The sequence below is a fragment of the Choloepus didactylus genome, chromosome 10 (genome assembly GCF_015220235.1).
Source record: "Choloepus didactylus isolate mChoDid1 chromosome 10, mChoDid1.pri, whole genome shotgun sequence".
Classification (NCBI taxonomy): Eukaryota; Metazoa; Chordata; class Mammalia; order Pilosa; family Megalonychidae; genus Choloepus; species Choloepus didactylus.
Window position 1 is genome coordinate 65,865,668 of NC_051316.1, and position 17,862 is coordinate 65,883,529.

A 17,862-nucleotide genomic window follows, 5' to 3' on the forward strand; every position below is an offset into this window, starting at 1 on the left:
CCAAAATATCTTAAAAAGAAGAACAAAATTGGAGTAGGTACTCACCATGTCCTGACTTCAAAGCATATTGCAAAGCTAGCATGGTCAAAACACAATGGTATTGGAGGAGCTAAGATGGCGGCGTAAGAGAGGAGCGGAAGGACTATTAATCCCCCCGGAACAATTCATAAATGACCAAAAAACCAGTAAATAACCTGGAATAACAGTGGGGAGACAAACGTGACTGTCCACTCATCATCCACCAACCTGAATTGGGAGGAATGCCCGAGATGACAGCATAAACTCTGTAAGTAAAACTGTGGACCTGCGCTGAGAGCCGAGAGCCGAGAGCCCCTCCTTCATGGAAGCCACGTGGTTGCACTCTCTCCAGCCCAGCTCCAAGTGAGGTTTAATGTTAACTGCTCAATACAGACAGCGAATCCTCAACAAGCAGACAGAGGCTTTTGGTGACAACTGACCTTGGGAGAGTCGGGGGGACATATCTGTCTCAGGACGGGGAGCCCAGAGGGTGCTTATCTCTGGCTGATGGGTGAACCTGGGAGTTTTTCTGTCCCTTTCTCTCTCTGTGGAGAAAACCTCAGCCATTCTCAGCCCGCAGCACCTTGTAGTAAAGACAGCCTCAGCCATTTTAAAACCAAAACACTTTGATCAGCAGAGTCAGAGAAACAAAGAACTTATTGATATGTAGATGACATCTCTGGAGGGGGCATAGCTTCCCAAGATGAAAGGGAGGGGCCCAGCTCTACTGCCCGTCTTTCAGTCTTTCCGGAATCAGACTCCAAAGCCTGGGGGAGGAGAGCCACAGGCCACACCCTCTTACATAGGCAGTGAGAGGCTGACAGGTACATCTGCCAGGCAGAAAAGCACAGGTGTCTCAGTCCTCTAAGAAAAACCATCAGGGAAACCAGATACTGAAATATTACCTCCTTCTGTGACCTGAGCCTGTTTTCATCGGGGAAAACCTGATTGGGGTGGCCTAGGAGGTCAGATGCCTAGACAACAGAAAACTACAACCTACACTAAGAAAAACAAAGCTATGACTCAGTCAAAGGAACAAACGTACACTTCAACTGAGATACAGGAATTTAAACAACTAATGTTAAATCAATTTAAAGAGTTTAGAGAATATTTCGTGAAAGAGATAGAGGCTGTAAAGAAAACACTGGGCATATATAAGGCAGAAATTGAAAGTTCAGAAAAACAACCAGTAGACTATATGGAAATCAAAAGCACAGCACAAGAGATGAAAGACACAATGGAAACATAAAACAGCATGTCTCAAGAGGCAGAAGAAAACACTCAAGAACTGGAGAACAAAACACCTGAAAGCCTACACACAAAGGAGCAGATGGAGAAAAGAATGAAAAAATATGAGCAACGTCTTCAGGAACTTAAAGATGAAACAAAGTACAAGAATCTGTATATCACTGGTGTCCCAGAAGGAGAAGAGAAGGGAAAAGGGGCAGAGGCAATAATAGAGGAAATAATCAATGAAAATTTCCCATCTCTTATGAAAGACATAAAATTACAGATCCAAGAAGCGCAGCGTACGCCAAACAGAATAGATCTGAATAGGCCCATACCAAGACACTTAATAATCAGATTATCAAATGTCAAACACAAAGAGAGAATCCTGAAAGCAGCAAGAGAAAAGGAATCCATCACATACAAAGGAAGCTTAATAAGACTATGTTGCAGATCTCTCAGCAGAAGCCATGGAGGCAAAGAAGAAGTGGGTGTGTGATATATTTAAGGTACTGAAAGAGGAAAAACACCGCCCAACCAAGAATCTTATATCCAGCAAAGCTGTCCTTCAAATATGAGGGAGAGCTCAAAATATTTTCTGACAAACAGACAATGAGAGACTTTGTGAACAAGACACCCACCCTACAGGAAATACTAAAGGGAACACTGTAGAATGATAGGAGAAGACAGGAGTGCATGATTTGGAACACAATTTTGGGAGATGGTAGCACAGCAATGTAAGTACACTGAACAAAGATAGCTATGTATATAGTTGAGAGAGGAAGATTGGGAGGAGCATGTGAGGACACCATAAGAAAGGAGGAAAAATAAAGACTGGGACTTGTAACTTGGTGAAATCTAGAGTGTTCAGCAATTGTGATAAAATGTACAAATATGTTCTTTTACGAGGGAGAACAAGCAAATGTCAACCTTGCAAGGTGTTAAAAATGGGGAGGCATTGGGGGAGGGATGCAATCAATGTAAACTAGAGACTATAACTAACAGAATCATTGTATTATGCTTCCTTTAATGTAACAAAGGCAATATACCAAGGTAAATGCAGATAAGAGTGGGGGATAAGGAAGGCATGTTAGACACTTGACATTGATGGTGTTGTCTGACTCTTTACCCTACTTTGATTTAAGGTTACTTTTCCTTTTGCTACCTCCTAGCTGTCATTTTTTTCCTCTTTCTTTTCCCTCTCTACCTTCTCTGACACTCCCTCCTACCTTGTGGAAGAAATGTAGATGCCCTTATATAGATAGTGGTGAAGGTGGTTAACACATAAATATGTGACTGTACAGAGAACCATCAATTGTTTACTTAGGATGGAATGTATAGGGTGTGAACAAAGCCATCTTTAAAAAAAAAAAAAAAAAAGGGTTGATGTCAAAACCTCAAGGGCAATATACTGAGTGAAATAAGCCAGACACATAAGGACAAATATTGCAGGGTCTCACTGATAAGAACTAACTGTAATATGTAAACTCACAGACATGAAATATAAGTTACCAAGATATAGGACGAGGCTTCAGAATGGGGAGTGGTTGCTTAGTATGAGCAGAATGTTCAACTAGGATGAACTTAAATGTTTGGAAATGGACAGAGGTGTCGGTAGCAAGATGTGAGAATAACTAACAGCGCTGAATGGTACGTGAATGAGGTGGAAATGGGAAGCTCAGAGTCATATATGTCACCAGAAGGAAAGTTGGAGGTCAAAAGATGGGAATGTAAAAAACCTGATCCTATGGTGGGAAATGTCCATGATTAAATGTACAAATATTAGAAAACTCTTCCATGAACCAGAACAAATGTATGACAATACAACTGGAAGTTAATAATAGAGGGACATTATGGGAAGAAATATATACCTATTGCAAACTATGTACTACAGTTTGTAGTATTTCAACATTCTTTCATAAACAGTAACAAATGTACTATACAACACTACGAGTCATCAATTGAGGGGGGTTGGTTAGGGATATGGGAGGATTCGAGTTTCCTTTTCTTTTTCTTTTACTTTTTTTTTTTCTTTTTTTTCCATCATTTCACTTATTTCGTGTTCTGAGTAATGAAAAGGTTCTAAAAATTGAACAAAAATTAGTGTGGTGATGGATGCATAGCTGTATGAGGGTACCAGAGGCCAACTGATTGTACACTTTGGATCTTTGGATAATTGTATGGTATCTGAACAATCCAATAAAAATTAAAAAAAAAAAAAAAAACCCACAATGGTATTGGCATAAGGATAGATATACTGACCAATGGAATTGAATCCTGTGGCCACTGATTTTTTGACTAGGCTGTCAGGTCCACTCTGCCTGGGAAAGAATAATCTATTTAACAAATGGTGCTTGAGGAGAACTGGAACTTATCCATATGCAAAAGAATGCAAGAAGACCCCTATCTCATACCATACACAAAAATTAACTCAAAATGGATCAAAATCCTAAGATATAAAGCCAGTAAGATTAAACTCCTAGAAGAAGTTTTATAATTTTAATATCATCTGGTAATCCCACTACTAGGTATATACCAGAAACATTGAAAGCAGGGACTTGAACAGATATTTGCACACCAGTTTTCATAGTGGGAATTATTCATCGTTGTCAAAAAAATGGAAGCAACCCAAGTGTCCAACTACTGATGATTGAATTTTTAAAAAGTATATACATACAATGGAATATTTTTCAGCTGTAAAAAGGAATGAAGTCCTAATACATGTGGCTTATGGATGAACTTTGGGGACATTTTCTTGAGACACAAAGGATAATATTATATGTTCTCACAGAGAGGAATTAATTAAACTAAGCAAACTCATTAGCGTTAGAAATTTAGAATACAGGTTTCCAGTAGATAAATTGGTGTTATAGATGGGGGGAGTATTTTATTTAGGCTGCTGGTATAGTTTGGAAATGGAGGTGGTCATGACAGCACTTTATTGTGCATGTAATCAAACAGCACTGAAATTGTATAGGTGAATATTGGTTAAAAGTGGAAATTGTAGGATGTCTCTATTGCAGAATAAAATCTATAGGTAAAACATAGGACCGTACAACATAGTGAAACCTATTGTAGATGATGGACTACAGATAAAAGCACACATATGAGAATGTTCTTCTGACTTATAAGAAAATCTGTCATACTAATACAAGGTGGTGATTATAGGGTGGGATATGGGAAAAAATACACCTGTGTTAAATTATGGGTGATAGAACAATTTTAATAATTTTTCATCAGTTGTAACAGAGATAACTTCTGTTAAAAAAAAAAAAATAGAACAATGTTTTAAAAAGTGCTATCATCAATAGTAATAAGTATTCCACACCAACGCAAGGTGGTTGGTGGTGGTGGTGGTGCATGGGAATCCTGTATTTTATGCATGATTTTTTGTAAACTGACAACTTCTCTAACAGAAAAAATGTGGTATTAGTATTAACTTGATTTTCTAATTTTAGTTTTTAAAACATTTTAATGTTTTAAATTTTGTTCACATTATATTTAAAATAATGTCCATGTAACTTATTAAATATTAAATTGATTTTAACATTAGTTTGTGCACTTAATATATTTTTTCATAGATTTTAAAGGGATAACTGTCAGAAAAATAAGCAGATTCCCATACCTTGTTTCTTGTATGGTAATGTTGTCTCGTCTTTTAGTTTTGAAGTGGTGTTCATTACATATTTGTGCTAGATTGCAAAAGAGTCTATGGCTAGTTGTCCCCAACATAAGAATTGCATATTATCACATTGTAAATTTATTTCTAAGTAAATTAGAATAACATTTCCGTAAAAGTTAAAGAGTTTTAGGTACTTTTTCATGCATTACTTCAGCAGGTAGCAGAATAATATTTTTAATAAGTGAAAAACCATATTTTCAAGACAGCTGATTTAGTTTCTTATTTTTCCCCATGAAAAGAACAAAGTATCCTAATAAAGGAAGGATGTAAAATTAGACCATGTCTCTGTGGTACTCTTATTTATCCCTCCTAAATTATTTTCAGAGGAACAAAGGTTCTTTTGTTGTTGTTTTTGTTGTTTTTTGTTGTTGGTTTTATGTTGTTTTGCATAACTGCATGATTTGTTTCTTGCCATTTTGGCTAAAATTGAAATAGAACATTATAGTGCCTATGTTAGTTGCTTCTAGTATTGCTGAAGTTTAAGACTGTAAGGCCTTGATGTTTCATTGCTTTAGAAAAAGTCAAATAAGATGGGATATTTTGAACAAACATTTTATTTCTTTTTCTTAAGGGACATTCAGAACCTATGAACGAAATGTTGCCTAGCTTAATAGTTGCTTTCACATATTCCATTCTTCTCCAGATTGGTATATGAAGCTGTACATAATACAAAATACACATCTGTCTCCAGTTAGCCACATTATAAGTTAATGACCATATGGCCATTATGGTAGGTATAAGATCTACTGTCTGTTGTATTTATATTCCTCAAGCATATTGTTCCTTCAGCTTCACAGTGGTGTAAACTATTTCAAAGGGAAAAAAAATCCTTTCCCTCTTGTTTCTGGTTGTCCTATCAAGTGTAACCTTGGACCCTTATACAGCAATTAGACCAGCCTCTATCTCCCCCTCCTTTGTAATGAGGTTTCTTGCATTCTGAGTCTATAACCCTTTAGTCTTCCCCTAATGGGACATCATTATCTGAAAGAGAACAATGTAAATGTTAAATGAATATTCTCATTAACGAGTCACAGAGAAACCTTTAGCAGTAGCACTGTGTAATTCCTGCTTGTTATTTCTCTGGTATTCCATGCGGGATTTTTTTTTATATAATCATTATTAGTATTCAAATTACTTGTTCTTTAATTTTGCATGTCTTTCATAATCCAGTGTTCCCACTAGTACAAACCATGTCCTTGTTTATTCTCGAGGAAACCACCCTGTGAAATGCCAAGGTCTTTGTCCCCAAAGACTCTTTCATAGAATCAGAGGAGCTTAAGAAGCTGAGAAAGGCTGAAAGAAAGATTGAAAACTTAGAGAAGACACACTGCAACTAAAGGTGAGCATTCAAATACTTATTGTAGGAGTGATTTTGTGAAGACAAAGAATACAACAGGAAGCATGCATTCCCACAAATTACTGCTTTTCTTAAAGTAATAAATATATTTGCTGCTTAAAACCTAAGTTTTTATTCACAACTTTAAAATAACTTTGGAGTATTTTGGCTTCAAATTGGGAATAATTGCTTATAGTTTCTCTGAGACAAATAATAGAATTAGAACAAATGGAAAGATAATGTTTTTGAATTTCTTTGATATGGTAAATATATAAAAACAAAATTGAATTAAAAACTATATTAAAACTTGTTCAGGTCATTTACAGTTATTCTTTATAGAAAAAATTACATAGTCAAAATGGTATATAAAGAAACATGGATTTTTCCTTTCAACTAAATTTGTTTCGGAAACATATGACATTTGGATCAGCCCTCTATCAGTGTTTAGCATACACCAATATTGGCCTTTGTTTGAGATTTTTGTTCTTCCTAAGTCATAAACTTTGTAATTCCTTTCTCAAAATTAGTTGCTCATGCATATTTTACCAATTTTATGTGACTCTATTGAGGGCAATTTTTTTTTTTTCTCTTGACTTTAGTACGTCTAAAGTTTTCATTTCTCATTCACAACTTACCCTGTACTATTTGGGTTTGGTCATACAATTGAATCTTAAATAGTTACGTGACAAACTCAGTGCTTATATATGATTAGAATCCAGTATACTTAAAGTTCAGATTCTTTGACACATCATATATAGAGTAAAATAAATTACTCTTAGGGTGGAACTTGTTTGACTAGATATGATATTCAGGACAGACTATGGTTTGAAGCTATAATTAACCATAAGCTGCAAAGGATTAGTTTTATCTGCTTTTCAGTAAACAATAACTGTTAATTTATGTTTATTTTGAGTTAAACTTTAAATAGAAGTTTAGCTGTTGGTTCTAAATCAGTAGAAAATTACCATTTATTGTTTCTACCAAAAACAAAATGACCAAGGAAACTCAGCTATCATTTAGCGTACTTGAAATTTATAAGGAATTTGGATAAATACCTGGGTTATTTGCTCATTCATTAACCAAGGATGACTTATTGGGCATTAAAATTATTCAGGCCTTCTGCTTTTTACATGCTGTACAGCAAGGGTCAAGACATGTTTCTATCTTTTATGACCCTTTCTCTAGTTAAGGAGAAGTGAGGGTTAGAATCTACTGTATTAAGTGTAAAAATAGGGCTTAACACAGGATGTTATAAGACATGTTTAGGAAGCCAGTCTATCATCTTCCTTTTTTTCCATAATTCTTGGAATTTAATTACAGAGGCTTCTATCCCATTTCATAGCAGAGGATCATCACCCATTTGTACCCAGAGATGTGTTGAGTCTTTTAAAATCCCTTACTTTTGGCAGGAAGGAGTAGAACAATTCAAAGATATGTTTAGATCTATTCTCTTCTACCTCTGTAATTCCTTGCTTCAAACAAAAGCTTGGAAGGATTTCCTTATCCCTTTTTCTTAACAACAGGTTTCTTGGGTGAGGACCTAATTATTTTTTCACAAAATTTGTTTTTCATTTATAAATTTTCTGTATTCCTGTTTCACATCAGTTGTTTATAAACATGAATTTCAAATGTGATTCTTCTTTTATAGATTTGCAAGATGAGGAAAAAATGGGAGCAAATTTTTTCCTTGCATTTTATCATTTAGAAAGAAAATATTACTTATTTTAAAGGACCAATATAGTTGAATGAAAAGCTGCTATAATCAAGAAAATTTACTAAAGGAAATGGGTCAAAAAAAAACCTGTATAGCAAGGCAGTCCCAAGGAGAGTGATTGAGCCCAGGGTACTTTTAAATTTACAGCCTGACTTTAATCTAGCAAAGATAACCATTGTATTCAGTGAAGACCATAGACCTCCTTCTATACCCTCCTTTTTTAGACTATAATAATATTAATATTATTGTTATTGCTCAAGTGTATGTGAGTATAATGTAATGGAGAATGTAATAAATGTGTCTTGTGATTTTTAAAATACATTTGTGGATCTCAGCACACCTTTTGTAGAACATTGGTGTACCTTCCTGTAGACCAAGACCCAGTAATAATACGTGGTGAATTTTTGCTACAACCTTATTCAAATTGGTGCTCTATGGACAAAGATCTGCTAGAAGCTAATGGGAGCATGGCAGATAAAAATGTTCCATGTTCAAATAATTATTTTAAGAGCCTTTACTATATTAAGGAGCATTGAGAATCTGTAAAAAGGAATAGAAAGATTATTTCCCAAATTGACTTATTTCCAAGGAAGATACAGTGGAAACACTAAACAAAAGAAAAAAGATGTGAACCATGGCATAGTAGGTAGCTTTAGCATCCCAAATTGATCAGCATGATGGATTGAAGGGATGGAGACAAAAGTAAGTTTCACCAGTAGCACATGAGACATATATGTGTATACTGTGATACATTGAAATTATGCCCTTTATCAGCAGGTGGTCTTGTGTATTAAATGGTTCTAAAGCTAATTACGAATGTTATACAAATACAACACATTATCTTGCCCAATTTACTTTTTTAAAAAATTTTTAAACTCTTTATTTTGAAATGCTTTCAAACACAGAGAACAGTTACAAAAATAATGCAAACCCCATGCACAGAACTCCAGTGTTCCCCTATCCTCCCAGATATCCACATCCACCAATTTTAACGTTTTGCCACATTTGCCATAACATGCTGTCTGTCTCTACCTCAATCTATCAATGCATCCATCTGTTTATCCATCCGTTTATCTATTCCAATCCATTTTCTGAACACCTAAGTGTATATTGTACATATCATGCCCCTCGAATAGTTAATAACTTCCTGTACATATATTAAGAACAAGGATATTCACCTATGTAACCACCTTAAATATGATTATTAAATACAGGAAGCTTAACATTGAAATAAAGCTTTACAGTCTATATTCCAATTTTTTCATATGCCCCAAAATTGTCCTTTGGGGCCTTTACTCCTCCCTTAATAGATCCTGACTGTATCACTTGCTGTGTTTACAGGTGGACTTTGTTTTATTCTGCTGCACTTTATTGCTCTTTGAAGATACTGTGGTTTTTTTTTTTTATAAATTGAAGGTATGGGGCAACCCTGCATCAAGCAAGTCTTTCAGTGCCATTTTTTCAACAGCATTTGCTCACTTTGTGCTCATATTTTGGTAATTCTTGAAATATTTCAAACTTGTCATTATTATTGTATCTGTTATGGTTATCTGTAATCTTTGATGTTACTATTGCAATTGTTTTGGGGTGCAACAAACTATGTCCACATAAGACAGCAGACTTAATTAATAAATGTTGTGTATGTTCTGAGTTCTCCACTGACTTGCCATTGCCCCAGCTCTCTCCCTCTGCTGGGGCCTCCCTATTCCCAGACATAGCAATATTGAAATTAGGTCCAATGACCTCTAACTGTTCAAGTGAAAGGAAGAATAACAAGTGTCTCACTTTAAATCAAAAGCTAGAATTGATTAAGCTTAGTGAAGAAGGCATGAAAGCCAAGATTAAGCCAGAAAGCTGGGCCTCTGGCACCAAACAGTCAGCCAAGTTGTGAATGCAAAGGACAAGTTCTTGGATGAAATTAAAAGCACTACTCTGGTGAACACACAAATGATAAGAAAGGTAAAGAGCCTTATTTATGATATGGAAAAAGTTTTAGTGGTCTGGATAGACGATCAAACCAGCCATTCCCTTAAGCCAAAGTCTAATCCATAGCTAGGCCCTAACTGTCTTCAATTATTTGAAGGCTCAGAGAGGTGAGGATGCTGCAGAAGAGAAGTTTGAAGCTAGCAGAGGTTGGTTCATGAAGTTTAAGGAAGGAAGCTGTCTCCATAACATCAGCACTTCCTCTTATTGAGGCTCCCTTGTATGTGATAAGTTGCTTGTCTTTTGTGGCTTTCATAATTCTCTTTATCTTGTCATTCAACAGCTTGACTATCATATATCAACATGTAGGTCTACTGGTGTTTATCCTCTTTGGAGTTCATTGAGCATCTTGGAGGTGTATATTCATGTCTTTCATTAAATTTGGGAAGTTTTCAGCCATTATTTCTTTGACTATTCTCTGCTCCTTTCTCTTTTTCTTATTCTTCTAGGACCCCCACAATGTACATATAGTAGGCTTAAGGTTATCCCACAGATTCCTCAGGCTCTGTTCACTTTCACTTTTTTCATTCCTTCTTTTTTCTGCTCCTCCAACTGAATGATTTCAATTATCTTATCTTCCAGTACACTAATTCTTTCTCCAGCCATCTCAAATCTACTGTTGAACACCTGAGAATTTTTAATTTTGTTTACTGTGGTCTTCAGCTTTATTTGGTTCATTTTCATAATTTTAATGTATATATTGATATTCTGTTTGTGTTCATCCATCATTTTCCTGATTTTCTTTAGTTCTTTGTCCTTTTGCTTTCCTTTTGCTCTTTTTTAAGTCTTTGTCTGGTATGTTCCAGGTCTCGTCCTCCTTATCGATGGTTTCTGATTCTTTAATTGTCTCTCTTTGCCTTGATCACCACTTCCCCTTTCTTTGTATGTTTTTAAAATTCCTGGACATTTTGATATTTTAATGTGTTATTGCTTGGATTTAGACTCTGATGTGTCTGTTTGTTAAGCCAAAATTGAGCTAGTGTTAATGCTTTCCTTAAATGTCAGGAGCTAACAAAAGCAGCAGAAGAGAAAAAAGAGGAGGAGGAGGATGGAGGAGGAGGGAGAAAGGGAGGGAGAAAAAGGAAAATCACCTTTCCTGGTCTTTGTAGATTGACCTGTTTGAGCACTCTTCTTCAGGGCTTATCCATAAAATGAGTTTCAAGAATAGCTCTAGGCCAAAGTGTAGGTGCTTCCTTGTTCATTTCTGCACATGTGTCTTGTGTTTGGCTTGGACATGTGACCTTAGGAAATCCCCCAGTTGCACAGATATGAATATCCCCTTTCCTATGAATCATTTGCCTCATGGTCCCAGGCCACCACTTGACTACTCTTCTACAGTGTTCTGTAAGCAATCTCTTTGAGCTCCCTTCCACATGTGGGACAAGTTCTGGAATGACGAGTCCCTCAGGCTACCACCAGACAGATTGGGCTGAACATGCATGCTCCCAGTACATGTGCACAATGGTTATTCTGCTCCCTCAGGAACCAGGACCAAGGATCCACGTTGGAAAGGTGGACCAATTCCTTGCTGAGCAGGTGAGGGTGGGGAGGAGCCAGCCAGATGCTATGAGATCCCATTACTTTTAAGTAGCCTTTGTGTTATTTTAGATGCTCACCCTGACTGCAGTCTTTTAACTGTTTTCTGGGGCTGTGAGAAAGATGTTTCTGTCTGTGCTTGCTGGTTGTTCAAAGCTTCTGTTGGGAAATAGAGCCCTGAAGCATCTCTGCCATCTTTAACTGGGTGAAATTGTTTCCAATTTTCTTTTGTGGTTAGATATTCATATTTTCAAGATGGGTGACCAGTGTTGTGACAAATAATCTAATACTAATGGAAGTGATGGAAGCTATTATTATAAAAATTCCTACCCATTCTCCTGAATTCATTAGTATAGTCCCTTAATAGCCTATAAGATATAATTTGAAAGCTAGTGCATCAGACCTTTATGAAGTCCTTACTATATTTGAGATCATTGATACCTTGAATCCCTGCTTACTGACTTTCATTCATTTAGAAGCTTAATTCTGTTAACACTTTTTAATGCCATTTAATAACATCAGTATGTCCCTGAATACAATTTATGCCTTTTATTTTTCAGTGCTCTGATAATCAAGAACTTTTATCTATTTTGCTGAAATAGAACATCCATGAAATCTTTGGTGTGTGTGAGTGTGTGTGTATATATAATAAGATATTACTATAATTTTTTTTAAGTTTTCTACAACTTTGCTGTCTTTCCCTGAAGACTGAACCAGTGCTTTATTAACACTATCTATGTTCTTTGTCTTCCACATATCTGTCAAGGAATCTTTGACCACACCATAGCAAGAATCATTTTTGTTCGTATAAATTCAAAGAGAATTGTATATATCTTTGAGGAAAGTCAGTTGATAAAATTTTCCTGTTTTCTATTTCTAATGCTTTAGTCATTCAAGCTTGTTTTTCCATAAAAGTTAGAGCCTCTAGTTTAGCTAATTTCATTGCTGAAGTCGTAGATGGTATTCAGTAAATGTTTTAATGAAGACCTAATACATTGCTCTCTTTCAGTGGCTGCCAGTTGTGTATTTTTCTGCCTGTGTCCTTTCAGGAAAATGTAAAAATTAGTTATCTATAATGAATTTTTCAGCCTTACACTTGATTTTGTTGTAAGATCTTTGGAGATAGTATTTTTACATAACGTACGGTTATTTTGACTTTGGTTATTATATGTCAAATGGGACTTGAAGAATCATAATTCAAACTATGGTTAAACTATTTGGTAGAATATTATGAAAAAGGGTTGGTTCTTCTTTTTAGATATTATTTCTTTTGAGATATTCAACTTTTGACTAATTACTTCAGCTGACATCTGTTCTCACAGCAAAATAGGGGAAAAGTTTTTCCTTCAATTTTATGTGTGTGTGTGTGTGTGTGTGTGTGTATAACTTTCTTATAAAATTTTAGTGTCTATTCCTGAAGTAGGACAAAGGAACAAGAATCTCTAGGACTCATACACAAAGAATGAATCTATGCCTCAAATACATTTCAAAGAATTCTTTTGTTTTTCCCATCAAATTGATTTATTAAATACTCTCTAGTTTAGTTTTATTTTTAATAATTTAGACTTAATAATTTTATAAGAATTGTGTAAAGATTCTGATGTTAGGTATACATAAATTAAGAAGCATGTATAATTATAGCAGAGAGCTCACCTATAAAATCACTTCCCATAATCACTACTTATTGGAAGGAACCACTTATTTGAATTACTATAGGAAAACCAAAACTATTTGTTAAATATTGAAATATATTAGACCGAAGTTTTAGGAATTGGAGATGGCAGCATTGGGTGCTTTGCTTAATTAGTATGCTTAGTACAGAGCCTGGAACATAGTAAGTGATATTGGGACTCAGGAAATTTTTAATGGAGACTTAATCTTTGGTTTAATGGCTTAATATAGTTAGTTTCTATTTGAGAATCAGAGAAAACATTGAATATAAATTCAAAGATTAATGGCAGCTGTGGCAGTACTTCAAAATGCTGAAACAGTAACAATACTTAAAACAAGAAATGCAATTTGTTTCATTAATTCAACAGAGAATCATTGTGAAAGATCAATAAAGAAAATTTGGATTTCCCATTCTACTACCTTTCACTTCTTGTCTGATTATTTAGATTCTGTTTGGTCAGAGTTTCTAAAGACTTAAACACACACCTTTAAGGATTTCCAAAACAATAAATTTGTATGTAATACTTTTTAAGAAACTCATTGTAATATAAGAGTTTTACAAGGAAGGAATCTGTTCAATGAAGAATAATTACAGAAAACTATTGTAGACATCCTTATCATAAATTTAGTTTAGCTATAAATTTATATTGAAGTTAAGATTTGTCATAATGAGTCATTTCTTACATGATCTCAACATTTCTTGAAATTTAATTACTTTAGGAATAAATTTTTAGTAAATCCTGTTAAAATTCCTAATAAATCTTATATGTTCTTAAATAATCCCAATAAACATAATTAACTTATGTTTATTTATGAAAATATATTAGCATTATTAAGTATCAATCTTCTATTTGGCTAACTTAAATTATTCATTTATTTCATATACTTAAGATTAGAAAGCTTATTTGCCAAAGAAGTGAAGCAATATTTGGAATGTTAAACAAATTTTGCCTCAAAAACTCAAGTTTAAGGTTAAATAATTCTTTCTGTCTCAGAAGAAGAGCTATAAATAGGTTCTATTTTGACGATGGGGAAGTGGAGATGCATTGAATTTAAGTAGTTGTGTCAAGGTAAAATTTAGTAACTTTGAGCAGCAGGACCCAAATTCTTACCATACTTGACATCTTGCATGTAATAGGCTTTTGGCATATGATTCTTGAATTAAAATAACCAAAATTGAATTCAGTATCTTGAACTTTCTTGTCCATAATTTACAGAAAAGGAAATTGAGGTAATTTAAATAGTGTTCTTAAAGTTAAATGAGTTTCAAGAATGAAATTCAGACTCTTCTGATGACCATATCCCTACTCATCTCCTCTCACTATACTGCTTGGAGAACTGTTGCCTTCACCAAATAAGCATACAAGTTCCTTCTTACAGAAATATAAATAAGAGGTTAAAAAATATATTTGAAATTCTCATGTGTGGAAAAAAAACTAAAGTTACTTATTTTACTTTTAAAACATGGTTCATAAGTAATGCAAATACATCTTAGGACTGAGAACTTGTTAATTATATCAAAAAAATGGATATTTATCTCAAGTAATATATTTAAAACATTTAGAAGTACTTGACTATAATTGTTTAAACTAAGTGTTGAGGTGATAAAGCAGTGTTTGGACTGTGTATTCTATGGTCTCTCCAAAAGTACTAAGCCTGTCTCTTCATGATAAAATCCACAAAGGCTAACCCATGCTACTTCTAGCATAGGTCCTGTCAGATTTCTTCTTCCTTTGTAATCCTCGTGTTTCATTACACATGGATCCATGGGTTGAAGAATTCATCTTACTATGATTATTGTCCTTAAACTAATCATATATATGCATGTAACTAATAAAGTAATCATGTTTTATTCTTTGTTTTGAAAAAGAAATAAAAGTCTGTAAGATAAGCTCATGAATATTTGTATGTATGCTAATGAACATCAGGGAAAGGACTGAAACTATTTTGATAGGAGTATTTTGAAATTACTGGCAACTTGAAAAAATCAGTGAGTAGGTTGAATGTATCAAGTAAAAGCAAACCTATTCTGGTGACTTTAGGAACTCTTTTGCTTAAATAAGGTTTAGAATTTCATCTATGCTTACCTACTATTTTCTTTCAGAGTTCCTGCTGAGATGGGTAACCTTTTATTTGAATCATTGTAATACTTTCTTCAAACGTATGTACCTGCTTTTTTTGTATACTTCAGAGCCAAGAAAATGATGAGCTAAGAGATGCCCATGAAAAACACAAGGAAAGGCTACAGATGTTACAGACCAACTACAGAGCACTAAAAGAGCAATTAAAACAGTGGGAAGAAGGCAGTGGCATGTGAGTTACAAAGCTCATAAAGGCATTTCCCTAAATATTAAATGGAATGGTGTAGCATTATATAGGTGTTGTAATGGCTTTTGTTTGATTTTAAAGAAATTATTTGGTAGTCAAGTCTTAATTATGAAATTTTAAATAGAGAATATAATAAATAAAAACAAATATGCCAGCAGTGATTCCAGATTTTCTTATCATCTGCAGATAACATTAGATGTATGCAATTTTGAATTAACACCTTTTTAGTATCAATGGAGAGGCTTAATAAAAATATATTATTTTAAAGCAAAAGGAGTTCATATCCATATTAACTGTTTTATTTATTTATTTATTTAACCAGTCCTAAAATGTTTGTAACTCAAAAAATATTTGTCTTAATTGTAAGACAAGAGAAATATGAAATCCACGTATATGGTTAATTATCTTAAAAGTACTTCAACTTAGTATGCAATTTTAAATCTTTACTATCCATCAGTTTGTTCTGCAGCTTATCTGAATGAATTGTGGTCTCAGTTCAATTGCTTGGAACAGGTGTTCATATCTTGGTTAGTAGTAAGTGGCTCCCTTGTTAACAGTATCAACAGAGGGCAAAGGACTGAATAAGTACAGAAAATCTACTGCTTTCTCATCTTTTGAGATAGATTCTTTAGTGCAGTGTTGATGATACGCATTGGTCTGTTCTGTAGAGAAATACTGTTTCTAAATTGGTTAGTACGGCTCTTTCGCAAAATAAAAAAGAGTTTGTTTTATGTACGGAAAAGGGAAACATAAAGGACATTTACCATGGTTTGTACATAATTTACATCTAATTTTTTTCTTTTGACAAACCGAAAAGTGTTTCAAATTGCTTATCAGTAAACCAGTGATAAAGAATTTGTCCTGGGTTTAGCCTCTGCCCACCTAACTTTTCAGTAGCCACCAGAGGTGTGAAAACTACTTTCTTACAATCACTAATAATAGCTTTTTTAAAGATCAGCCATTCAGATTGGCTGGCAGTGAATTCTAGATGAGTTGATGGTTTATAATTCTTTTTGGAGAATGTGACAAATCTAAAGTTTGTGTTTTATTATTGAATAGAATAGATGTGCGAAATAGACCTAAGAATACCATGAGTCTGCTTTAAAGTTTGCTTTCATTAATAACAGTTTTCCTGTCAACAATTACAATATGGGATTTTAAATTTCTATATACTTAGGTTTTAGGAAATTTATCCATGAAATAATGAGCTTGAATTAGAAATTTGGTCAACAGATACTTTTTAAGGGAATAGATACATTTTTATTGATTTTGGCTTGTTAAGAAAGCAACTTCATTTTAAAAATAGGACTGAAATCAGAAAAATCAAGAGAGCAGATCCCCAGCAACTTCAACAAGAAGATTCCGATGCTGTGTGGAATGAACTGGCATATTTCAAAAGGGAGAACCAGGAACTAATGAATGAAAAGTGAGTTTCTTTTTTAACAGTGTGATCTTTCATTAACATTTGGGAGAGTGTTTTTGTGACTTAAAGGCCATGAGAGAAATACCTTATAAAATTCAAAAATGAAATTGGTGTTTACCAAGAACAGTAAAGGAAAAAAAAGACTGCTTTTTAAGTGTGTGTGTATGCATGTGTGTGTGCGTGCGTGCGTATCTCAATAACAAGTTATACATTTGCTAGGGCTAACTGAAGCCATATAATGTGATCTAGGGATTGTGTTAATTAATGTGGCTCTCATCTGTTGGAGGTGTCACTCTTCATTAGCCTGAATTTTATATACTGCCGTGCTTCATTTTTGGAATGAGGTGGAGAGGGGATAACCTAGCCAGCCATCCTTGTTTGATCTCGTAGATACATACACAATGCAGAATGCCTGAGCTCTCTTGGTTCCCTGCCCTGTCCTGCTAATCCCAGATGAGCTCATTATGGTGTAGCCTTGCTGCTACTCTTGGAGCCAGAGCTGTCCAAGCTAATTACTAGTAGCAGCAGAACTGCCTGTTAAGGGTCTGGTATGGATCTGCTAACATGGTCCTTGGTAGTGACCTGCAAAAAACACGAGGGAGTTTCTTTCTTTCTTGCTGTGCAGTGCCTGTCCTTTGGGCTTAATGCTGATCCCTTCACATAGGTCGTTTAGCTGCCCTAAGTAAAAAACTTGATGAAGGATATTCCTACTTTAGAAAACATACAGTTTGCTTACTTGATCTTATAATTCACAAGCTATTGTATTCACCCTGGCAAAGAAAAAATTGTTTATTATTATTTTTTTAGACAAAAAGGAATTAGACCAACATAATTGGCCTCTTCTGCTACTTAAGTGTTCCTTCATTTTCAGTTAATTGTTGACACTCAGACCATATAATTTATTTGAAGGGGTGGATTTCTTTTAGATTACTAGAATTTACAAA

General features: G+C 34.5%; 1 protein-coding gene across 1 annotated transcript in view; it reads left to right on the forward strand.

Annotated features, from left to right (window-relative positions):
* The window catches only part of CNTLN (centlein), a 421,047-nt gene that overhangs the window by 215,026 nt on the left and 188,159 nt on the right, over positions 1–17,862 (forward strand). The window contains 4 exon segments of the mRNA XM_037797049.1: positions 6,139–6,249; positions 6,252–6,266; positions 15,359–15,480; positions 16,802–16,921. Coding sequence (XP_037652977.1) covers positions 6,139–6,249; positions 6,252–6,266; positions 15,359–15,480; positions 16,802–16,921 — 368 coding nt within the window.